The sequence below is a fragment of the Panicum virgatum genome, chromosome 9K, assembly GCF_016808335.1.
Source record: "Panicum virgatum strain AP13 chromosome 9K, P.virgatum_v5, whole genome shotgun sequence".
Classification (NCBI taxonomy): domain Eukaryota; kingdom Viridiplantae; phylum Streptophyta; class Magnoliopsida; order Poales; family Poaceae; genus Panicum; species Panicum virgatum.
In genome coordinates this window covers 44051887-44077081 of record NC_053144.1, presented here as the reverse complement: position 1 = coordinate 44077081, position 25195 = coordinate 44051887, and the positions used below count along the sequence as shown (strand labels likewise).

General features: G+C 47.1%; 3 protein-coding genes across 3 annotated transcripts; 2 read left to right on the top strand and 1 right to left on the bottom strand.

Moving 5' to 3' along the window:
* Positions 1-11463: 11463 nt before the first annotated feature.
* LOC120648723 (RING-H2 finger protein ATL80-like) lies at positions 11464-12622 on the top strand. The gene has a single exon (XM_039925407.1). It carries the CDS (start codon positions 11646-11648, stop codon positions 12366-12368), a length of 723 nt encoding a protein of 240 aa, XP_039781341.1. The 5' UTR covers positions 11464-11645; the 3' UTR covers positions 12369-12622.
* Positions 12623-12995: 373 nt separating this feature from the next.
* Positions 12996-17378, bottom strand: LOC120648026 (replication factor C subunit 5-like). Its single transcript, XM_039924808.1, has 11 exons — positions 16635-17378; positions 16232-16342; positions 16094-16126; positions 15742-15904; positions 15446-15624; positions 15212-15348; positions 14068-14163; positions 13901-13970; positions 13677-13784; positions 13431-13578; positions 12996-13348 (listed from the first exon to the last, which is right to left on the bottom strand). Exons 1-11 carry the CDS (start codon positions 17376-17378, stop codon positions 13269-13271), a joined length of 1869 nt encoding a protein of 622 aa, XP_039780742.1. The 3' UTR covers positions 12996-13268.
* Positions 17379-23881: 6503 nt separating this feature from the next.
* Positions 23882-24968, top strand: LOC120648025. The gene is made up of 3 exons (XM_039924807.1): positions 23882-24061; positions 24142-24447; positions 24534-24968. Exons 1-3 carry the CDS (start codon positions 23882-23884, stop codon positions 24966-24968), a joined length of 921 nt encoding a protein of 306 aa, XP_039780741.1.
* Positions 24969-25195: the final 227 nt, after the last annotated feature.

Below are 25195 nucleotides of genomic sequence, written 5' to 3'. Positions count from 1 at the left end.
CAAGCTCTTCCATTCAAAACTCGGTGCCTCTTCGTATACAATTGAAGGAGTTTATGAGGGAGCAAGGCAAGATCAACAAGGACACCGTCACCAAGTTCAAGGCTATGGACAAGATCTTGGAGAATATTGATGGCAAGGTGACGGAGGTCGGGAGCTCTAACCTTCAAGTACTCAACATGATGAAGATGCTAGAAACGCAAGTAGCCCAGCTCGCTGGACGCTTATCTAGCAACGAAGGAAAATTGCCGGGGCAACCTCAAAGTCCGGAGACGGCAAAGGCAATTCAAACTCGCTCGGGAAAGGAGACCGAAGAACCCGAACATGCAGCGGGAGCAAGGAAGCCTAAGCCAAGAGTTGAAGTGGAGACCATCATCAAGGAGAAGGCACCTACTCCTATGCCAGAGATAGTCACCGAAGAGCCGGAGTTTGAGCTAGATGACATAGACACAAAGATTCTACCGCCAAGGCCATGATACCGCAAAGGTAAACATGAAGATGAGCAATTCAACAAATTTGTTGACATGGTACGCAGGTTGAGCATCAATATGCCGCTCTTGGACGCTCTACAAGTTCCGACGTATTCTCTCTACTTCAAAGACATCATGGGAAACAAGCGCGATATACCGCCAAGCACTGTCAAGCTAACCGAGGAATGTAGCGCGGCAATCGCTAATGAAGCTCCTGAAAACAAGAGGGACCCCGGATGTCCTACCATCCCGTGTTCCATTGGATCTCTTATGTTCGAAAGAGCACTTTGTGATCTCGGTGCAAGTGTGAGCGTCATGCCAAAGAATGTGTTCGAGAAGCTACGCTTACCGGAGCTGGAGCCCACCGCCATGTGCCTAGAGTTAGCGGACAATTCCGTTCGCTATCCTTTGGGAATTGCCGAAGACGTGCCCGTGAAGATTGGAGAACACTTAGTCCCCGTTGACTTTGTGATTCTCAATATGGGAGAAGGGAGCAAGGTGCCTCTCATACTTGGGAGGCCTTTCCTCAAGACCGCAAGGGCAAACATCGACGTTGGCAAGGGGGAGATAAAGTTTGACATCAACGGCACCACAAGCGAATTCAAGTTTCGTCCACGCCACGAGGTATGCAACATGATCAATGTCAAATATGTTCCGCCTCACCGCCATGTCATAGAGGAGAAGCCAAAGAAAGAAGAGGAGCCAAACAAGAAGGAAGCGAAGAAGGAGATAGAAGTCGTCGCGTCCATCGCGACAAAGAAGATCACTGCACCCATCAAGAAGAAAGCTAAAAGCCCGCCTGTGAAGACCAAAAAGACGACTAACCTAGAAGACAAACCCGCACCACGGATTGTGCGGAAGTGGGTACCCAAGACTGCAGCGCCATCACCGAGCGTTGGTCCGAAGTGAAGAAGAAGAAAGTCTAGCTATAGACTATAAACGAAGCGCTTTGCGGGAGGCAACTGGTTCGTCGAGTCAAGAATAAAGCTGCCGGGAGTTCAACCCGTTCGTCGAGTCAAGAATAAACTACCGGGAGGACAACCCGCGAAAGGTTTAGGTAAGTGAGTCAAGAATTTTGCTACGCAAGGACATGATATACTTTTGAACAATTGGTCGTTCGGTCGAACAATTCGATTTGGATTTTATTCGCTCGGTCATTCTGATGTTGTTTCTTATTTTAAACCGATGACATGAGCCATCCTATGATTTATTTGCCTCTTCTTGAGAAAGCCACATCCAAAATTCCATGCCTATTTTTAGCGACCGTCCTCTCCATGACGGCCGGACCAAGTTGAGATAAAACACACGAATATAGCCGAGCTATGTTTATATCATTTGAATTCTTAATGCGTAGGTTCGCGCAAACATAGAGAGAATTTTCAGTTTCATCACCATAGGATTAAAAATTTTCTAACTTTAATTATTCTCTTTTTCAAAAATCTCTCTCTCATTTTGGCAAAAATTAGAACCTAAACCCAAGACCCACGGTTGAATTCGAGATTGTTCGCTATCAATTCATGAAAGTGAACGGCTCCGGTGCAACCAAAATTAATGTAGTCGGGAAATATTTTTCGACTTACAAATGTAAAGATATTTCAATTCCCCTCTGATTATTCATTTAAACTCATTGCATGCTTTGAGTCAATTCTGAAATTTCAAAGTTAGAGGAGGATTAAACATCTAAGCATGATTTGGAGAGGGTTTATGTGCTTGATTAACATCCATTGATCAAAGTGAGTTCACGGGAAAGAGTTGTGCTCTCTACCTACCACCACATGCAAATAATTCAAAGGAGAGAGCAGCCATGCATGGGAAGGACATGTGATTTTTAGCAAAGATGGCACCATGTGATGAATGATGAAGCATGGGACAAGGTGAATGACACAAAGTGAAGAAATAATGTTGCAAGTGGACATCAAAGGCAAAGAAGGAGTGGTTCACGGGATTTGGACGGTGCAAAGCACCAAAGATGTACTGGACAAAAGCAAATAATTGCACCAGAAAGTCACTAGAGAAAATTGAAGTGGAGAAGAGCCAGGAAACCCCTAGGCCGGCCGGCCCCAAGGCCCTAGGCCGGCCGGCCTAGCCCCTTTTTAAGCCCTCTGGTGACGCCCTTTGACAGGTACACTCCTCATTCCATTCATTGCTTATGTTCTTCAAGTTCTTCACCCAGAAACATCAGTTAGAGCCCTGAAAAATTCGTCCACCAAAATCTACTCCAAAAATCTCAAAAAATTCACCACAATTTCTAGTTTGTTCCACTCTTCGATATATTGTTCTCCCGCCGGCAAGAAACCCCCGGTGTGTTTATTTTTGAGTGTGTGTAGCAAGGAGTCACCATGAGTGGCCTCATGAAGTTCATCGCCGGGAGGAGAAGGACGCATTCATCAACATCCGACGCATCGGCAAATTCTTCGCGGAGGCACTCGGTCTCCGAGTCTCCGCGGTGCATGGAGGAAGACAACCCCGCACCGAGGAGCGACATGTTGCTCCTTGGTGGGATGAGAGACCCGAGAAGCTCCTCCATGAGATTCACCGAAGGGATGCCATCCTCCTCCACGGGGTTCGACAAGGTCATCCGCACCACCACCATACAAGCCTAAGAATTCAGAATATGGGTTTATTATCTTGTCGAAGGAAGAAGAAGAAAGGCTCAAGTTCATGAAAGGGAGACTGCGAGCAAATTATGATTTTGATGATGAAGCATTGGAGAAGTTGGGATTCCATCATGACATCTATGAGCTCTTGGAGAACATCGGTTGGAAGTTATTTTCCGACGATGTCACGGTATACATGCAAGAAGAAGTGGCTCTAGAGATGTTCATGACACTAGAAAAAACAACGGAAGTGGTGGATGATGAAGAAGTGCCATGTCTGAAATTTCCGCTCAAGAATGAAGAGAAAGTCATCACCTATGGAGAAATATGGAGTTTGCTCGGATTCAAAAGTAATGCATATGAAATGGTGCAAGTTGAAGATGGAGAGCTTGATGAATTTTGGACAAAGATAGCAAAAGATGTCAACCGCCAAAGAAAAAATATAAGTAATGTGACCCTCCAAATATTCCACTCTTGGTTGAGCAAAAGAATTCTCGGGAGGATGAGAGAATCGAAGGTCACCGACCAAGAATTAAATTGGATGTATGCTGCATTGGTGAAGAAGCAAGTGATTGATCCCACCTACATCATGGTTGAAAGGTGGATTTGTGAAGCACCATCCGGCACGGGAGAAGTTGGTTCGGATTGTTATCTCACAATGATAGCCCGAGCCATGAATCCGAGGTTACGAGTGATCCAAAAATTTTATGTCACGGGAAGAGATATTGGGATTGAACATTTGAGGCAAGGTCATTATATCGGAGGGGATGAAAAGAAGGGATTCACTATTTCTGAGATGGATATTTCCCTCCCCGATCAAAAGCTGAAATTATTTGCAAGAGGGAGGACTGATTGGCGAGTTGAAAATATTGGAAAAAATGTGAAGAAATCAAAAGGAGGAAGGTTAATTGAAGGAACATCGGCATCGGCACAACAAGAAGACTTGGCAGTAAACCTTCCACCGCCATGTTCCGCTTATTGGAGGAATGAATTTCAAGGTGCATCAAGTGGACAAGGATACCCGCAAGGATGGACGAGTCAATGGGAAGGAAACCAAGAACAAGCATGGGGGCATGCTGCGGCGGCGCCCCAACCATTTAGCAACTACGGCTACCCATCCTCGTCATACCAAGGAGAGATGCCCGACCCGTCATTTGGAGCATAATATTTTGACCTCCCTCAACCAGAACAAGGAATGAGAATCATGGGTGCCTATGCAAGAAGAAACATGGAAGATATAGACGCCATCCGGAGGCACACAACCCAACTAGAAGATAGAACCGTGAGAATTGCATATCAAATGGGACTTCTAGGCCTGGCGCCATCGGAACAATTTAATGGAGGAGCATTTCAGCAGTATTATGACCAAGGATACAACGCAAGAGCCAATCAAGGAGAGTGATCGACGACAAGACCATGAATAAAATGCTCGCACGTGTGGTTTGGATTTTTCTATTTCTTTTCATTTATTTTCAGCATGTGTGCAAGCTTGTGTGTGCGTAGCAATTTTCTGTTTTTATTTTTCAGCATGTGTGCAAATTATTTTCTTTTGCTTTCATCACCATGATAAATAAATGCATCACCCACGCTTTAAAGCTATGGTTAGCGATGATGATAGAAAGTTTGTGCCATGTTAAAATATGATGATCGTTGCCGCTTTGTCTACTTTCTTGTGCTTGGTTTATGCATGATTAAACTAATGCTCTCTCTAACATGATCTAAAAATTAATTAAATGCCGGCTAATTCAATTGTGGAGGTTATGATAAATTAAGACACATATCTTTTATTCTTACTCTCTTACTTAAGCTTGTCAAGGAAAATTTATTTTGGATTTAATTTTGAGCTAACATTGTCAATGATACTTTTTGCAATTGCTCTACCCTTCTACAAGCCTAAATGATATATCATAACAAACCATAGAGCAAGAATTATTTTCAGGTGAATTAATTCAGGATTTATCTTCTTTGGTATGAGACTAAGAAGCTGACCATTCCGTATTTTTGAGTACCTCTCTTTTGCTAGCCATTCTATCCATGCATTGTGAGTTTCTATACCGGGAACATCGCAAACCTCGCTGGATATCCACCCTTAACCAAAAACATCTTTTTGTGAAACACCTCCTTGACCACAACCTATATATTGAGTATATATTTATTTCGAAGGCAAAACAGTGGAATCAAGAGCAAAATTCAGTAAAACATAAGCTTGAGAAGCATCAAAGAGTTCGCAGAAGAAAAATCCGAAGAAGTGGAGGCCTACAGGCAGTAGGCCGGCCGGCCCAACACCCCTAGGTCGGCCGGCCTGCCCCTTTTCCTCCTCTGTTGGCTTCAATCTTTTACGAGGAGATGCTCCCTTGAATTCCAAAGTTAAGTCCAGAGAATTGATAAAGGTTTTGTGCACTCACTCCATCAAGTTATCATCACTTCATTGTTTGAGGACAAGCAAACGTTCAAGCATGGGGGGGAGGTGGAGTAAGTGCATTGTGTTGCCAACGGTTCTGAGGAGCAAAAGGAAAAAAAGGAGAAGAAAAAGAAAAAAAATGAATGATGATGAAAAGCTCCTCGGTTCCTTTAGCTTCATTAAACTCCAGGTACTTTGAAGATTATTCTATACTCAATTATTCCAACCATGTGCAATCCGATAACAAGAACTTCAGTTGTGCCTTGGGATCAACCGTTGCCATTTGCACATGTCCACCATCCAAAGTGTGTGTTCCATTCTCTCCCTCTCCACAAAGAAATTATTTTCCAATGGTCTTTTTGACGAGTCTCGGTAAATCCATAAGAAGTATTTCTTGTTTTGATAATATCTTGATTATAATATATTTTGTTAGGACTAACCTTTCCAGAGCTCCAAATAAAGCCTCACACATACATATGAGAGAAAGAAAGGAGGTAGTTCTAGCAAGTTTGAGAGACAAGATGAGCTGAGAGTTTCCATGAGCAAATTGCAAAGAGGTTTAAATTATTGATCTTGGTTTAGCATTACTTATGGAACTTACTTTCTTAATTCTGAGACTTGTTTAATTTTGAGAGCATGTGCTTAATAATTGTGGGTAAGCATTTAACTTGTATCTACCTTCCACATTGAAAAAGCTAGTTACAACTTGAACTATTAACTGAAAAATATTTTGGGAGCATTGTGTTTTCTCGTGTATGATCGAGCGCATGGATTGGACACTGAAAGGCAGTGCTGATTTTTATCAAAGACTTACTCGAGGACGAGCAAGGTTTAAGCATGGGGGGAATGTTGGCGCTCCTTAAGTATCCATTTTATCCCCTGTTTAACTTTGATAATGGCATGAATTTAATATCAGAATCACTAACCATCCTAACCTCGGCCCAATTATTTGTCGTTTTCGCGTTTGCACATATATTTTGGAGGTACTTCGTTTTTGTAGGTTTTTGACCAATTTTGGAGCATGAAATGACGAGGCCCATGATCACGCGATGACACGAAGAAAGACAAAGGCCAAAGCCCGAACAAAGGATCGAAGGCCATGATGATTAGAGGCCCGTTCATGCATATCCACCCTCCAATGAAGCCCAAAGGACAAAGCCCACAAGATAAGATCAAGATACTTCGGGGCTAAGCAAAGCAAAGAGATATTTAAGGAAGGATTTTCCATCATATCCTTTTCCTCGAAGAAATCTCGAAGATAACGACGTCTAATGGGGTGCAATCGTGAAAGACATAAACTCTAGAAGATTCCAGGAGACTTGGGGAGAAAGAAGGGCACGAGACGGCGAAGGAATGAGCCAGGCCAGCCGGCCTAGGCCCATTGGGCCGGCCGGCCCAGCCCTTTTTTAGGTCGTTTCGGCATCCCCTTTTGCATAGGGTTTCCTGAGGCTATTTAAAGACCCCTCCCCAAGGTTCACGCAGAGATCAATTCGGGAGAGGACGCCAAGGAGCAGAGAAGATAGAGGGACACCTCTCGGAGAGCCGAGGGTCATGCTAGTTGTCTAGGGCATTCTCTAGCCGACGTGGGAACCTTGCAAGGAAGACCACGTCAGTGTTCTGGAGCTAGGATCATCAAGATCAAGGTAGGGCCCCGATTGTGATCTTGTGATGTACAATCATTCATGGTGAAGTTATTTGTGATTCCGAATGTTTAGCGACCATGTTCTCTCTTTCGATTTCGTTTTTTTTCTTTGGGTTTGCTTCATCCTAGATCTATTATCAAGATAGATCGCTTAGCATGATCTTGTAGTCATGGTGGCTAGAGGTTCATGGTGGAACTACCAAAGGGGGTTCGACTTGCTTCAGAGTACTTTTGTCGAAAGGGGTGGCGTCGTGACAGGCTGTTGCCACTAAGTAGGTGGGGTATCGAGGGATCGGATTGTAGATTTTGAGTTTAAAGATGCTTTTCATTGAGATTCACATATATCTTACTTCACTACATCTAGCTGGAACTACAACATATGCATGATCTAGGTGATCTAGATTGGTTATCTCTAACTTTCTCTTGCTACCTTCGGTGTTTGTCGATTTTAATAGATTAGATTCGTTTTACACCACATCAACACAAAAGAATCTCTATGCTAGTAGATTGTTTCTTGTCTCTTTGGTTCCGTGGATTGATAAACCTTGGGGGAATACTCTAAGGGAAAAGCTACACGAAACTGTGCGCTTGCGGTATATAAATCGGGGGCGCTAAGGAGCGTCAGTAGGATTGAATCAGCTAGATTTAATTGAAGCAAGTTTTCCATAATTATTTGCTTTATTCATCAATATCCAGATAGATGCAGATCCAATCTGACACCGGGACCTGATCGGCTCTTTAAAGCCGATGCAAGAGTCGTCCCGGGGAGCCGACCACGGCTCGGACTTACGTTTCCACGTGTTTGTGTATGCAGGCAAATCGTTGCAAGCACGTTCGCACCTTCCTGATTGGGTATAGGTCAGCTGGCACGCCTTACATTCTCCGGAATCTTCGGCGTGTGCCGGATTGCTGGCCGTTGACGAGGAAGCAGTGCCTGCCAGCGCCCCGGCGACCTCCCGGCTCTTCGTGTTGCCTGTCGCTGCTCGCCGGTAGGTTTTGACTGACAACAGCGGAACATCGACTTCATCTTCTCCTTGAACGCGTCGATGTCCCGCTGCTCAGCTCCGGTGACGATGAGGTCATCGACGTACACGCCGACGATCACCAGGCCTCCCTTCGACCGCCGTGTGTAGAGGGCGTGCTCGGTGGCGCATTTGGTGAAGCCGAGCGACGCGAGGCTGGCGTCGAGCTTGATGTTCCACGCGCGCAGTGCCTGACACAGCCCATACAGGGCCTTGCGCAGGCGGAGCACCTTGTGCTCCTAGCCGGCGATGACAAATCCCGGCGGCTGCTGCACGTACACCTCCTCGGCGAGCTCTCCGTTGAGGAATGCCGATTTCACGTCCAGGTGATGGACCTTCCAGCACCTCACCGCCGCCAGCGCCAACAGCAAGCGCACGGACTCCATGCACGCCACCAGCGCAAAGACTTCCTCGAAGTCGATGCCCTCGCGCTGCACGAATCCCTTAGCGAAGTGGAGCTGCTTAATCTGTGAGCTGCAGCTGCTCTCTCCTTTTATAGACACAAGTAGTCAAGGTGAGCATTTACAAGGTAAGGCGCTATAGTGTTATATAGTCTCTACCACTACTAGCTACTACTGCTACTACTAGTCACTACTGCTACCATGCTGCCAACTGCAGCTGCTACTATACACAATAGTGTTTGCCGCCCAACATTGAAGAGTCAGTCTTGACTGAGCAGGAGCAAGAGCCCCTACCATCGTAGAACCTAGACAAGCTAGATCATGGGTAATTATCTAACAGGTTCATAGATTACTATTATAATTTCCAAACACTGTAAAATTTCTAGTACTTCAGATGAACTTTTTGAGGAGCAACCATCCAATGTGAGCGAAGAAGTGTTGAAACTGCTTACTACGAATACCTTCTTTAGTAGATTAAGCTTTTAGATTTCACTCGACTCGAGGCAGGAGCAGACCTACGATTTGAATCCAAGGTAGTCCTGGAAAAAAATTCTATATGTAAATATGTTATAAATCAATTCACAATCTGTCAATTTGGTATGAATACATAATTCTCTAAACAATTCCAAAATTAAAGCTAAAAATACAATATTATATTTAAAATGTTTCCTAATGACACCTTAAATTCAGCAACTATAAAAAGCTGGAAAGTTGCATAAATTGCAACACAAAAAAGTTTGGATTATGAAGCCTTAAATTAATAGAAAGAAGATTAAAAAGTTTGGATTATCTTTTTGAAAGATAAAAGTTTGGATTATAAAGCCTTAAAAATATTGATTGTGTTGTGCAGACTTGCATACTTACAAATTTCTATGGTCAGTCATGTGACCCAAAGGGTCTAAATTCATCATCCATCATGAAACGGCTTTGACACCTGATGCAATCTTCAATGCTGAGGCTGTTCACACTTATGGTCCTCTAAATTCATTCTCTAAGAGAATATTCTTGCCCTAGTCATTCAGATTCTCTTCTCTATACTCAGATTCTCTGCACCCATTCATCCTCTAGATCTCTCCTCTATACCAACTACCCGCTGCGGGACCCACACATCAGTTTTTCTCTCTTAATTTTTTACCCGACGCCCTCCCCCTCCCCCCTCTCTCTCTCCCTGCTCCCATTCCCGCTCGGTCCGCCGGCCTCCCTCCCTCCTCGCGCCGCCGCTGGCCTTGGCTCCCTCCCTCCTCCTCCTTCTCCGCGTGCGGCGGAGACCCTCGCCGCGCCTCCCTGCCGCGCACCGGCCGCGCGAGGCCATCGTGTGGAGGCCAGATCCGCCCGGCGCGGGGCCATGGCAGCCGCCTCGAGCTCGGCGGCGCGGCGGAGCCCCGCCTCGAGGACTCGCGGTACGTGCCGCGGTGGAGGGCCATGGCGGGGCCCCGCGAGCTCCTTGTCCTGCCCGTCCTGCAGGGCCCCTCTCCGCCGGCCTCGCCCTCCATTGCTCGCGGCGGCGGCGTGGGACACGCCCGGTGGCGGCGGCGGCAGGGGATGAGCCCGGCAGCCCATGCGTCCTTCATCCTCCTCCCTCGCCGGCACGCGCGCCCTCTCTCACTGGCGCGCGTCCTACCTCGCTCCTCCTATCTCTCTCTCTGACGGCGGGCCTCCATGGCGGCGGAGGAGCAGGCGGACCTCCACGGCCGGCCTCCATGGTGGCCTCCCTTCCCTCCTTGCCAGAGCGGCCGGCGGTGGGCACAACGCGGCGGGACGGCGACCGGATGCAGGCGACCATGGCGGTAGCCTGCACGGGGCCATGGTGTCGTCGACTAGATCCACGCCTCCCCGCCGGCCACATCATGCGACTCCGGTCACCGGCTCGCTTCCCCGGCGACCGCACGTCCTTTCCCGCCGCCCGTCCTCCGCTCCTTTCCCTCTTCCCTCTCTGGGCGCGAAGGCGAGGTCGCTGGAGCGGGCGCGCGGGCCTAGCGCCACGCTAGCCGATTGCGGAAGTCCTGCAAGTCCCCTATTCCTAGGGAAAACGAGATCGTCCGCTTGGGTAGGGGATGCTTCAAAGTATGGCGCTGCAGGCGTTTTTTCGGTATAGGACTCCTCTATGATCCTTTACAGGATCCCAGTGCGAATAGCCTGAAACCCTAAGTGGATCTAGCTTCTGGGAATTGGGATTTGGGAACAGAAGTCAGGGAAGCAATCAAGTGAATCAGTGTCTCAGTCACTCACCAAGTCACCGGGGACGGGGAGCAGGAGCAGTCCAGGGCGGCCGGGCCAGCCGGCCAGGGCGGCGCCGGTGCGCAGTGGACGGCCGCGGCTGGCCGTGGGCGCTGGAGGCAGCGACTACGCGAGCCTGGCGCGCCTGCCACCGGCGGACTGCCGGCGTCGGGGTCGAGGGGACGGGGTGCGGATGCGGAGTTGCGGACGCGGTGTTTTCTCCTCCTCGAGTCCTGGGATGAGATGGGTGACCGGTGGATGTTTGGGCCATTTTTTCTTGGGCCGTGAATTTCTGAATGCTAGTAAAAATATTTTGGGGCAAATCTGAGCATGAGCTCCTTCCTACCGCCGTGACCTCAGATGGAAGATGGAACAGCGCAGCTGAAAGAAGGTGTCGTGTCGGTGACCATCACCGGCGCCCGTAACATTGGAAATGCTCGTGCTCGGGTGTCTGGAATTCTGGATACATCTCCGACGTTGCCACAGAGAGAAAAAAGGGCATGGCGCCAACCATGCTCTGTTTGAGCTCGCTACTCGTCGTTCTCAGATGTGGACGCGGCGGCTGTCAGCGACCAACACCAGGCGCAAAAAGGAAGATGAAAGCGCAGCTCTAATATAACCCACCAGACGCCCTGCGCCCTTGCCGGCCGCCACCCACGTCGCGTCGCGTCGCCACCGGCCGGCGGGGGGCCGCGCCCATGCGCGCGTGGTGCATGTCGGTGTCGTGCCGTCCCGGCGTCGCCTTCGCCGCGTCGTAAAGCTCACGGCTTCACCCTCCCTGGCCCTGGACACCGACGACGCCCAACCAAACGCCCGCCCGCCCGCCAGCGAGCGCCATGAGCCACACACGCGCGCGCCTGCCTAAAAGCCTAGCCGGATCGCCCCTCCCCATGCGCACATGGACGCGGTCGTGGCCCCGGCCGCGCGCCGCCGCCTCGTCGCCAATGCCATCCACGGCGACGACCCTCGCGCCCACCGCGCCGCCGCCGCCGCCGAGTCCGCCTCACGGCCGGGCGCCGCCGCGCGGCCGCCGGCGCCGCGGGAGTCGTTCCCGATGCTGCTGCCGGTGTTCGTCCTCTTCGTGCTCCTCCTCTGCTTCCTCTCCATCTTCCTCCTGCGCGACCTCCTCCACTTCTTCTCCCTCTGGCTCCGCCGCCGGCGCCGCCTCCGCGCCGGTGCGGACGCCGCGTCCGGCGCCGGCGCCACGCCGGACGCGCCGCCCAAGCCGGCCGGGCTGGACCCCGCGGTCCTCGCCACGTTCCCCACGGTCCGGTGGATCGAGGCGACGCCGCGGTCGCCCACGCCGGCGGCGCACGCCGAGTGCGCTGTCTGCCTGTCCGAGTTCGCCGCGGGCGACGCCGTCCGCCTGCTAACCGTCTGCCGCCACGCGTTCCACACGGCGTGCATCGACTCCTGGCTCGGTGCGCACACCACGTGCCCCGTCTGCCGCTCCGAACTCGATGCGCCCCCGCCCCGGCCAGGCGGCGGCGGCGGCGACGGCGACGGCGGCCGCATCGCGATCGTGGTCGACGGTCAGCGAGCCAGCACGGCGGTGGCCGAAACCGACCGGACGACATCAAACCCGGCGAGTGGTGGCGTGCGATCGCGACCTGACCGGTGACATACATGGCGGCCAGACTCCAAGTGCCAGGCCACCGGCGACTTGTCTAGATTCCTTAGGCTTTTTTTTTTTGGGGTGTGTTTGGTTTGAGGATAGATAGCTGCCAGGATCTGTATCCATGGTGATACTGGAAATATGATTTTTTTTTGTGTGAATTTTCTGTATATGCTGAAGGAATGAACGAACTGTACCACGTGTACATACACACTGTTACAGATATATGCAGGTATGATAATGCATAACACTCATGCACATGTAGATGTTGTTCATTAGCACTGTGATCAGAAAGTCGGAACTGTAGATTGTTCATTACTGACTGCAGCGTTTTGAACTTCAGCAATGGACAGGACATAGATGAACCAGGGGCTCCAATGGTTAACAGCCATGCATAAACAAGGCTATTCTAAAGTTAGGACAGCACTAATTTTAAACTTCACTAGAATGTATAGATGCATTCGTGGCTCCAAACAAATTTTGCCTCACACAAGACTCAGCAGCAAAATCTGAGACTGTCCGGCATCGGCAGAGAATTTAAACTGCTAGGGAGAATGCCTAACCATGTGTTCGAAATATACAGAAGAATTTGCCTAGCTAGAACGGGAAAACACTCTTCATGCTATATTTATAGAAGGGAAAACGCCTGCCCATATGGGCACAGGGTATTTTCGGATATTATCATATAATGGTAGCAATATATGTGGAAATGTATGTATTATAAATGCAAACAGACGAGATCATATACAGGTCAATTTTACAGGATGTAGAGTTGTAGACATAAGACCACGATATCATTCTTGAAGTGCTTTGATTATCCAAAGACGAGTCGCACCTTATTTAGGTACCAGCAGTACGACAGACCTTCCACGAGTGGCTTTGGCGATCAAAGCAATGAGGCATTCTTCATTGAGCACCACCACTATTCGACTTCTTTGCTATTAAGAAGGATCTGTAGAAGCTCAGGAACCTCACAGTGAATTCTGCTAGGATTATTGCAGGGTCAAGTTAGTGCCTCACTGGACAATACTTCAGAAGTAAATTGAAAAAAAAAACTGCTGCTAGTACCTTCAATCTTTATAAAGCATTGGATGCTTTCACCATGGTCATGAACATTCTCGGTAAAACCTTCTATGTTCATGTTTCTCATTTTCAAATCTGCCTCTGGAGATTTGCATCCTTTGCACTGGTCTTTTATAAGCTTGCATTGTTTACACTATCCAGAGGGGACCAAACAAAGCAAATGGATGTCAGTTTACACTACACATGGTACACTAATTGTAGGCTTGTAGCTGACAAATAAAAAAAACTAACAATCACAGGAGATGCCACCAATCTTGCATGTTTCACGTCCAAGGCCAGTTCATCAATACTATGCTGAAACTCTTCATCCTTGTCCCTTTTCAATTCAGCGACCAAGTGCTACATATCAAGGAAAAGGTTAACGAAAATAGAGAGTGAGCAGTTATAAAATCTGGCAAAACCAGGCTCTGACTTGAACATAAAAATCACGGAGACATTAGCGAAGCAGAGCTTACCGAGAAAATGAAATGAGGTGACACACTATGTTCAATCAATTTTCTGATCTTTCCCCGGATAACAAATAGTCTGCACACACGGGGAAAGGAAATATTTATTGCCAGACGTTCAAAAAAAAATCACTTTTGCCAAGCCATGAAACATCAGGACGCAAGGGATAGCTTACTGCTTTGAATTTGGTTCTTCCATGATATTTCTGGCCACATTAGAGATTTCCTCTTCCCATCCTGTCAAAATAACTTGGTCGTCTACAAATGGGTAGCTGCATTTAGTTTGTAAGCGGGGTTATTGATTTATGCAGTTCCACCAATAGCCACTTCTTTTCAGCAATATGAAGTTGCACAAAGGAATCATATCTCAAAGGGGGCAAAGTATACATCCAACTTGGTGGATGAAGGATTAATAACTTCCATTCAAAATAGTGTCATATCACTTGCAATGTTAAGAGATAATAACGGAGAGTTAAATTACATTGTAACTGTAGTGTGCTTTCGTTTTTTATCACATATTGACATCACCAGACGTATTTAGATGTTGGGAGTTTAATCGCTATTGTGCAATCCTAGTTGGCACAGAGTCTGTAGATTATATTTCATAAAAAAAGTATGTGATCCAATATTACGACAATTCCTATTATACAAATACGAAAGTCCATTTCAAACTCTCAAACTATTACAAAAGTCCGATTTTCTGCCTTCAACTACAAAACCGGATAACATAGATAATACAACTGTCGAAAATGGGCAAATTTGGCCCTTCGGGTGGTTTTAAAGCTATTTTTATTTTTTTAGAAAAATAAAAATTTTATTTAGATTTTAAAAAACAAAACTAATTCATTTTAACCAGAAAAATATGAAACTAGTACAAAGAATTTTCAAAAAATGTAAACTATCTATTGTTACTCTATTTGAATCTTATTTATTTAAAAATAATAGGCATAACTAGAAGCAAATAAATATTAGGAACATGAAAAATTGTATCCGAATAACTGACAAGTAGAGTGACAATACATTGATTACATTTTTAACAAATGCCGGCACCTATTTCTCTTTTTATTTAAAATGAATTACTTATGAATTTTTTAGTTTAAACTTGAATATTTTTAAGTTTCACAAAATGAAAAACCATCCAAAGTGCCAAATTTGCCTGGTTTATATAGTTGGATGGTCTCCGTTATCCGATTTTGTAGTTGAAGGTTGAAAATTGAGCTTTTGTGATAGTTTGAGGGTGTATATTGGACTTATTCCCAATATGAAATGTTAGATTCTTTTGTGTAAATGGAAAAGAAAAGATGTTGTTAAGTTACTTACTTTGCCTTGGAAGTAGCTTCAAAAGAGCGTATTGCCTGTTGGAGATTATTGCTTGCGCTGACTGTTATTCTCCTAGCAAGATCACGAGGCAAATCAATGCTCTCTTGCGTTGCAATGTACTCTAGAACCTTTATTATCTAAGAGCAAATCATCTTTCAGCAGGCTGTCCAGTGCAGCAAGTGAAAAACACCATACACATAACACTGATGGCCGACAAGTTGTTTAGCAACGTACCTCGTCAAATGAAGGTGGCTGAAGAGTCACGACCTTGCAGAGATGTTTGAAAGCTTCAAGGTTAGAAGCATCAGAGCAGCAGAAAATGACCTTGTTACACCCTGCATACCTCCCCAAAAACCAACCAATATAATGCTGAAGATCGGACGAGAGCTTATCAGCGTCATGAATAACCACCACTGCACATATGTAAACCACCGATGCTTCAACACAACATGCAAAATTGCTGCCAAATCAACGCTGAGCATGTAGTTGTTTGAAATTCCAACTTCTATTAATAAAGGATTGCAAGTTACCTCTGCAGTTAGTATGGTCACAGACCGAGTTTGTTGATGGGATGGATTCATTCAACAAAGTAGTTATGACATACTTCTCATACCCATGTAAATCGGCCAAGTTTACCTCCACATGATGTCCTGAAATCTTCACTCTGACATCGATGTGCTTTCTAATTTCCCCCTACGGTATCAAATTGGTCAATAGATCAGTAGGAAAACATGATTCTAGAATAGATTGCATTCAATGATTTTTCAACATTGAAACAGCTTTGTCATTTTAATAAGAAAACGGGAACTTAATCACTTCAGTGAAGAATTCTGCAAGCCACAAGGAAATTAATTGATGGAAAAACGTGTTCTTGCATAGTACCTTCAGCTCAAATCTCTTTGTCTGTTCCTCTATCTGTGAGATGGCAGGATGAACAAAACATAACAATGTGTGAGATGGCAGTTGTTTTTTAGAATGAAGACTGCTAACTTATATTAAGCAAAGTTTTGTAATAATGACCTTGAGATCATGAGAACCAAAACCATCCCTTATAAGTGCCAGCACCATGCTTCTCTTGCCAGCTCCTGTCGGCCCTTCAAATATGAAATGTTTGCATTGGTGTGCAACAGCCTACATGCCAAAAATGAGTAGAAGACTAAGTATTCATGTGGGAACCTAGACAAAAACAATTGACTCCAAATGTTATTTTTTTAAAGTTACTCCAAATGTTTTTTTTCTTAAAAAAATTACTCCATTGTTGTTTGAGAGGCCCGTTCACCCTTCATGGTAAATTGCAAGCTAGCTCAGATTGACATAGTGATCCAGTAAGTTGTAACATCCTCCACTAAAATCGTACTAGTGAATGGTTGCTTGACTCCAAAGCCAGAATGCTACGAGAAGGAACGTTTGCAATGGTGATCACCAACTGGTAGAGCTCGGCGGCGACGGCCTTGTTGCAGATGAAGTCGTTGAGGACACTGGGCCGGTACTTGTTCGCCCACACGAACGTGTCGGCCGCCAACGCTGGAGAGTCGGATTGGGACTGAGGGGACTCGTCGCTGGTGTCCGTCTGCAGCGACAGGGATCTCACCGAGGTGTTGGGCGAAACCTTGAGCCAGGTGCCTTCTCTTTTGACGGGAGCGATCGACGTGGCGCGCTCGGCGCTCCCGGCGCTCTCGCCGCCGGCGGACGTTTCCGCTCCGGCGGCAATGGCTTTCGATCCCGCCCCCGGCGCGCGGGCCGCGGGCTCCTCTCTCTCCCTCAAAGGCCTCCTCTCGGGGACACTCGCGCTCGCGGCGGGCTCCTCGTCCTCGTGGCGCGGCGGCACCACCTGGCCCGCGGCGGCCGCCGTTGCGACCGGCGGCGGGCTCGGCGCGCGGCGGGCGGCCTCGAGCTCGCGCGAGACGGCGGAGCCGCCCTTGGGCAGGAACGAGGAGCCCCAGCGGTGGAGGCGGAGCATGAGCTGCGAGTGCGGCGTCCTGCCGCCGGCCTGCCCGGCCGGGCGGCCGCACGCCGGGACGAGGAGCGGCAGGAGGCCGCCCTGCCCGAGCGCCCCCGGGCGGCGGCGGGCCGCCTCCCGCCGCCGGTCCTCGGCGATCACGGCGGAGAGCGTGGCACCCGGCGACGGCGACGGCGCGGGCGAGGGCGACGGCGCGTTGACCGCCATGGCGACTGGCGAGGCGAGTGATCACGGAGACCGGAGCTAGCCGGCCGGAAGTGGTGGACGCGGCGGCGTGTGGTGCGGCATCCGCGTGGCGCGGCGCGAATTTGGAGGTGAAGAGCCCAATGCGCGGCGACAAAGGCGAGGACACTGACGGGGCGACCAACGCGAGAGCAGCCGCGACGGGGCGATGTGCTCCGCTGCGGGGGTGGCAGGGGCGACGGGGACTGGAGCCACCGAGCCAGTTAGGATGCGCGAGCGCCGGTTGCTGCCGGACCTGGGGGAATCATTCCCGAATTGTTCTTCCTCCTCTCGGCACCCACGGCCGGCTCGGCCGGCTTCCAGACGGGGACGCCAGGTTTCGGGGCGAGCCTCGCCTCTCTGTGCCGTTGGCCGTTGCAAATTCAAATACGAAGCTGGCCGCGGGGATCAATCATCCAGCGGGCATTCCTGACGGCTCGAGTTTCGCCGACCAATCGCCGGCAAGGGGGAGATGCCACTGGCAGAAACCAGATGCAGGATGGTGCAAGGTGAATACAGATGCTTCATTTCAGGAGATGTCCACGCTGGGGTCCGGAGGCATGGTCATTAGGGATGAAGGAGGCAGGCTGCTAGCAGCGATGGCCAAGAGCTACAGGCATGTTCCTGACGCCTTGACTGCAGAGGCAATGGCGGCAAGAGATGGCCTTGTTTTGGCAGGGACGCATGGTTTTGAGAAGGTTCACTTGGAGGTGGACAATCTTACTTTGGTGATTTTGCTGCAATCCGACAGAGGCGATTTGAGTATTGTGTCCAGTCTCTGGCAGGAGATCCGAGAGCTTAGCAGGAGTTTTGTGTGCTTCAAACTTTCTTTTGTTTTTCCGGAAGGCAATGCGGCAGCCCATGTATGTGCTGGCTTGGCCTCATTATCCAACCCGGTTGAGGTTTGGTTACACTCCTTTCCGCAATGTTTGGCGAGTGTGATCGAATCTGATTGTAACCCTGCTATTGCTGAGTAATGAAGCTCTCGGTTCTGTCTCAAAAAAAAATCGACGGTTGCGTCGTTTAGAGATGCCGGGGCCACGTGTCAGTGACAATACGTCACGGTGACATATGACTTCGTTCGGAATTTGACTCCGACATGGTTTAGTTGCAAAATTCAAAATTTCAAAACTATCACATCGAATGTGTGCGGCACATGTATGAGTATAAAATCTAGACGAAATAAAAAAACTAATTGCATAACATGCTTTTAAATTACAAGACGAATCTAATGAGTCTAATTAGGCCATAATTAAGCACTACTACGGTAAATATGTGCTAATAACAGATTGATTAATCTAAAAAAATTCGTCTCGTAATTTACAGATGAGTTCTGTAATTAGTTTTGTGATTAATCTATATTTAGTACTTCAAATATGAAAAGATTTCTTTTAAAAACTTTACACGGTGCATCTAAACAATGATGCGGGTCTCACGTAAAAGGTTCGGAAGATGTCTTTTCAATTATATAAAAAAAGGTTCAGTGGATGTCGACGTCTCGGATTTATACCATGTTTAATGGAACAGGTGATGCCGCATAAACAGCAGAATATGCGGCAATTGCTTGAGGTGGTCAGTCATCTTCTTTTTTTTTTGTAGAAGTATCTAGCCATCTAGTTCTTCCCGCCTGTACCTCAATGGCTGCATGAAGCGTGGGAGAAGTTGTTCCAATCCAACCCCCAAAAAATACTAGTGGAGAATGTTTACCTGTTGGAGGTGCCCTACCAACACCAGGAGCTGCTGTTCGAGAAAACGGTCAGGTCTGATGATCGTTGGCTTCAGTGAACAGTTTTATTTCAGGTTACCCAGACGTTTGCGCTTTGCGATGGCCTGCTAAATCGGGACCGTCAGATGTAGAACATGCAGTAGATCGGACGGCTTTCCGATATACGGTAGATGAAAATGATGATCCTTCGGACATCCTATTTGAACGTAAAGCAGTAAATCTGCATCGAGCAAACAGGAAACCACAACCATCCTGGTAGGATCCAGTTGTGCACGCATGGACTTGCACCCAAGCAGGTTATTGCTGCAGGGTGTCAGGTTGTCTATCAGAATTTTCCTGGTGTACAAAGGCAACAGTCAAATCCTTTCTATTTTATTTCCTGGAAGATCTCTGCTCATTTGGCAAGTGACAGCATGAAGTTCAGTGGAGCAAGTAGAATAGCTTGAGGAGGTAAGAGTCTTGCCAGCTTAAACAGTCACTTGTTTGCAGTTTGCTATGCATCAAGTGCGGATCATTGTACTCTACAATTTGGTATGCTGATTAACGATGTTGGCGTTGGAATATGATGACTTGATTAAGATTAGAGATCGAAGAAGGATCGAAAATTTCTGGGTTTATCTTTCTAGGATTTATCTTTTTTTTTCTAGCGCTTCTTATAAGTCGTGAGGATTAATGTGAATGCTCCAGAATAAACCTCCAATTAGTAATCGTAAGATATTTCTATGTTACGAGTCTGCTGTTTTCAGGAAATTTCTTGTAGCTATCAGTCTATCACACATTCACCGTGACTTAGCAGCCCGAGGAGAAAGGAAAGGAAAGATGCCAACTGCTGGCGATTACTCGTTCACCAGCCACCAAGACAGCAAAATTCTTGCCGCTGATACAAGTAATTGAACCAGCTGATTATTCAGTTCACATCAGTACCGAGCTTCCTCTTTCTGAACACTGGACGGCAAGATGGATACGTTACTGACTAGCAAAGGTGTTCTCCATGTTCAAATTCGCTGTTTGAGATCAGTGAAAAAGTTGATGCAATACTGTGTGCCATAGTTGATGCAATACTTTGAAGGCCATGGCAATTGAAACTGTGATTTGCAGTCTTGCATGCTCTGTGCCATAGTTCTTTGTGCCCCGTGGGACCTAATTCATCTCACATCATGATCATGACATCAGTCAAGAACATTCCGATGTGCCAGTAATCTCTGATCCTTATTTCAGGAAAATTCAGTTGTTTAATTTGTCAGCCGATAAGTGTGACCGTCTTCTTCTTTTCTGTTATTCAGTGAAGTGTGCTAGATTATTGAACTGCTGTAACAACTGCATCATCCATACTCTTGAACTGACTCAGTTTTTTTTTAATTTGGCCATTACGAATTTCTTAGCTGCTTGGTTAAGGCAGCCAGATGCCGTCATGCCGATGCACCATACTTGCATAATGCATATATATGAGAGCATGGCTTCTAACAACTTTGTCATTCAGGTAGCTAACTCGTCAAACTGATTCGATGTATTCTCCTGAAACGAAGCAGACCATTGCGTTCTTACAGTTTCAGAACTTACGATGCTGAAGGCACCATATATTATGGAGAGGTTGTAATTACCATCTTCATCTCAGCCGGGTGATAACAGGAGCAGATGTTGCTGGTTTACTCTGCAGCTGCTTTCTCCTTATACATCAAAACATTGCACAATGCTATTCTGGACTAGGCTTTTAGTCATGAACCGAATGAAAATGCGCTGAAGCTCTAGTAGAAGTTCATGCACTCGGCATTCCTTGATACGATTTCAGCAAATGAGTGGACAAACGTTGTGTCGACAAAGGCCATGACTCCGGTTCAAAAAAAAAAGGCCATGACAATGCAGATTTCCAGAAGCAGGTATAATGATGAGTGTGTTAACAGTTAAGGTGAAGATTTTTTATTTGTTATTTATTTGTTTTTTTTTTGCAGGAAAGGTGATGAGTATGTATATCAGCCAGACCCTATTGCTCCTTTCATTTCCTGTACATGAAATGATTGAAATCTGATCTCGGCAGCGGTTACGTACAGCTGAACAAGCAAAGTTACAAAATAGCTGGTTTACTGAACTAGCGGGCCTGCGCAATTGTTTTACAACCTCTGATCTGCATGCTCCAAATTCACAGCGAGATTTCACAGCTCATGGCTCTGATCTTTTTTTTTTCTCTTGGACGAATTAATGGCTCTGATTTTGCCTAGTGTTCTGTTGTCCTGCCCTGCCTGAATGGCTGAATGAGGAAGCGCTTCATTGCCTTCCAACATGAGATCCCAGCACTTTGTGGGCGTGTTGGGTGCAGTGTTTTCCTTACCGATCGGTAACCGCCGGTTACCGCCGATTTTTACCGATACCGCTACTAGGCGGCAACCCATACCGGCGGTAAATTTCGAAAAATTTCGCCCGAATTTAAAATTTTCAAAAATATTTGAAATAAAAAAGGAAAAAATATGGTAAGAAAGTAGAGATGACATACATCATTCTAATATAGAACATGTTCAAATATTTGACTGTTTGGGCACTCAAAAAAATAAAAAAACTTTCGGACCGGTAATCCCGAGCGGTATCCTCTAATCCCGAGCGGTATTCGGCGTTTTCCGAGCGGAAATCGGCGCGTTTGGACCGGAAACCATTGCATTGTGAGTATTTCTTGAATTTACATTGATTTTTAGATGTTTGTTGTGTATCTATATTCAAAAACATGTGTTCATATTAGCTATATGGATCCATTTGTTCATGGTAGTTGGATGTTAATTTGTTCATTTTAGCTATATGTATATATGTGTGTTCATATTTCAAATATGTACATATATTTTCATTTGTTCATTTGGACCGGAAACCACTACTATGTATTATATATATTGACGATGATGGTTTGTGAGGACTATGGTTGTGATGATTTGCATGGACTATTGTTGTGATGATCTATATGGACTATGAATGTGAATTTCTATTTTTATGGATATGAACTTCTATTCTATGTATGTGTAAATGTTATATAATTGTTTGATATATACCATCAGTAATGATATTTACAAAATTACGGTGAAATGCTGCCAAAATTTTTAATTTTCCAAAGTCATACGGTGTTTACCGGTTAAAAACGACGGTTACCGGTCGGTAAACATCGATTACCGGTCGGTAAACAACGGTTACCGGTTTTTTAATTTGAATTGTCATTTCGAGCGGTTTCTAGCGGTTTTCGGCGATTTACCGCCGGTTTACCGATACCGCTAGTTGGCGAAAATCACTTTACCGTCGGTAAGGTGAACCCTGGTTGGGTGACGGTTGCGAAGGTGCGGTGGGGCTCTGGGCTCCGAGCTCGACCTGGTGCACGAAGCGCGCGATCGCTAGGCCAGCAGGCCCAACGGCCAACGTTGGACTGGATGGATTTAGTTCCATTTGGATGCCAATGACATTGGATGCTTGAACGGGGGTTTCTAATTTACGGGCGACTCGAGGGTTCCGTAGTCGATTTCCGACCAATCATTTTTTTTCTCTTTTTTAGTAATATTTTGTTGTTTTGTGATAAAAAAAATTTAAAGAAAAATTTTAAGGAAAAAACATTTTGAGAGGAGAAAAGGTAAAAAATTTGATGACAAAAAGTTTAAACCATAAATTTTCAGAATAGTTGGAAAATTTTGGTGAAAAACTTTTGCCCAAAAAATTTTGTAAAAAGTTTTGCATCCATTCAGAATAGTTTGGGAAAAAGTTTTGTAAAAAAAATTTGCATCCAAAAATCAAAAAAGAAAAAGAAAAAAAAAGCTATCGGGAGCTCGCCGCCGCCTCCGCCCCCAGCCCGCGGTGGCCCCGCCGCGCCACTCGCCCCTGGGGGGCGGAGCTCGCGGAGTCCCCGACCCCCAGCCAGAGCTCGGCCCCGCCGTGTCTCTCCAGGCAGCCCGCCGACAGCCAGCTGTGCCGCGCCTCCTTGCCACCGCCCCGCCATCCTCCACGAGCGCCCTCACCGCCGCCGCCGCCCACATCCTCCGCGTACGAGCCGGCGAGCTGCGCCTCCCAATCGTCGGCCGCTAGATCCAGACCGGAAAACAAAGAAGGAGAAAGGAAGGAGAAAGGAAGATGAAAAGGAATGGGAGGGGCAGATGTCACGGGAGGAGCTGAGAGAGTTGCGCCTCGTTCGGCAGGCTGGTGGCTGGGCTGGTGGCTGGTTTAGGGCGTGTTTGGTACAGCTCCAAGCAGCTCCAGATCCTAAAAAACAGCTCCACTCCAAATTTTTCTAGCCAAACGCCTCAGCTCCACGAACTCCAGATCCGTAAAAAAATATGAATCTAGCTCCCAACTCCACCAATTTCAGGGAGCACCTCAAGGGGTGCTCTACAAACTCTAATTTTGTGGAGTTGGTGGAAATTACCCATCTTTGCCATCCGTTACACATACCCCTTCGCCTTCTTCTTTTTTCCGTCGTCTCCCAGCCGCGGCGCCTCCTCTTCCCGCGACACCTCCTCTTCCGCCTCCTCTTCCGATCTCCCTCCCTGGGCGCCGGCGCCGCCGATCATCACGGCGTCCGGGTGACAGGAGATCTGCCGGGATGTCGAACTCGGTTCCTCCTCCACCGCCTCCTCTGTTTTCCTCCTCCAATCAACCCAGAAGAAACCCTAGGGTAGGCCTTCGTCCTCCATCTGCAGGCGGCGGCGTGGCTGGCCATGACGTCCTTGGGGCGGCCGACGTTGGGGGCGTGGGTGCGGCTGGCAGTGTGCAGGGCGTGGGTGCGGCCGGCCTTCACGGCCCGGGCATGGCCGGCAGCCACAAGGGCCTGGGCGCGGACAGCCTTCATGGCCTGGGCGTGGATGCCAGCCAGCAAGGTCTGGGCGCGGCCGGTGGGCAGCACGGCCCGGGCGACATGGCGGGAACTGGTGCGGCATCGGCATCCGGTGGTAGCAGACGTGGCAACAAAAAATCAAGGGATGATGAGGTATATTTTTCTTCTATCTAGAATTTCATACATGTGTTGTCTTAGCAAATTTCAACAATGTTATGGAGAATCATGGATAGGGTGATCAAATGGCTTGGAATGATGAGCATACCGCACTTGTTTGCAAGTTGTTCGCTGAACAAGTTAGAAAAGGAAATAGGCCAAACACTCATTTGAATAATGTGGGCTATACCGAGGTGAATGAAAGGTTTTTTCAGTGTACCGGTATTATGTTGAAAAAATCTCAACTTAAGAACAAATGGGACAAGTTGAAGGCTGATTTAGGTGCTTGGAGAAAATTGATGAGGAAACAAACCGGAACCGGTTGGAATTGGGATAAGGGAACTATCAACATGGATGCCGAGTGGTGGAAAAAAACAAAAAATGTGAGCACTTCTCAAGCATCTAATATTTTTCTTTATTTCTATAATTTGAATACAATACAATTGCTTACTGTAGTTTAATTATTTAGGACATACCTGGCGTCAGGAAATTTAAGAATAGGCCTCTCCAAAATGAAGATGAGATGAATGTAATGTTTGGGAGCATCATAAATGAAGAGATAGATCATTGGAATCCTATGTCTTCCAACCCGATCATACCCCCTAGTGGAGATGCCCCCCTCATATTGGCTTGGACGACAATGATGAAGAAAATGATATGGGTGCTAATATTGACTCCGACAATGGTGATGAGGTTTTGGAAGTCTCTCCTACACCTGGCAATGCTAAGAGAAAGGCTCATATTATTCTTGAAAAACCTAACAAGAAACCCAAGTCTACAACTGCACTTGTTATACAAGAACATATTTCCAAGATATCGGAGAGTGCTCAGTCTTTTGTGTCCTCTAGGCAAGCAGGGATCACCATTGAACAAGTCATGGAACATGTCATTGCATGTGGGCTGACCTTGGGAGTGATGAGCATTTTGTGGCAAGTGAGCTGTTTGTGAAGAAAGAACAGAGGGAAATGTTCATGACTATTCCAACCAATGAGGCTAGGTTCAATTGGCTTAAGAGGAAGTATGACATGATATTTGGGAAGTGATGACTTCAGTCTAGTGACAGGGGTTTATCTGTGTAGTCATTTTATTTATGCCATATGGATGTTATTTTTTATTTACTTATGTCATGTG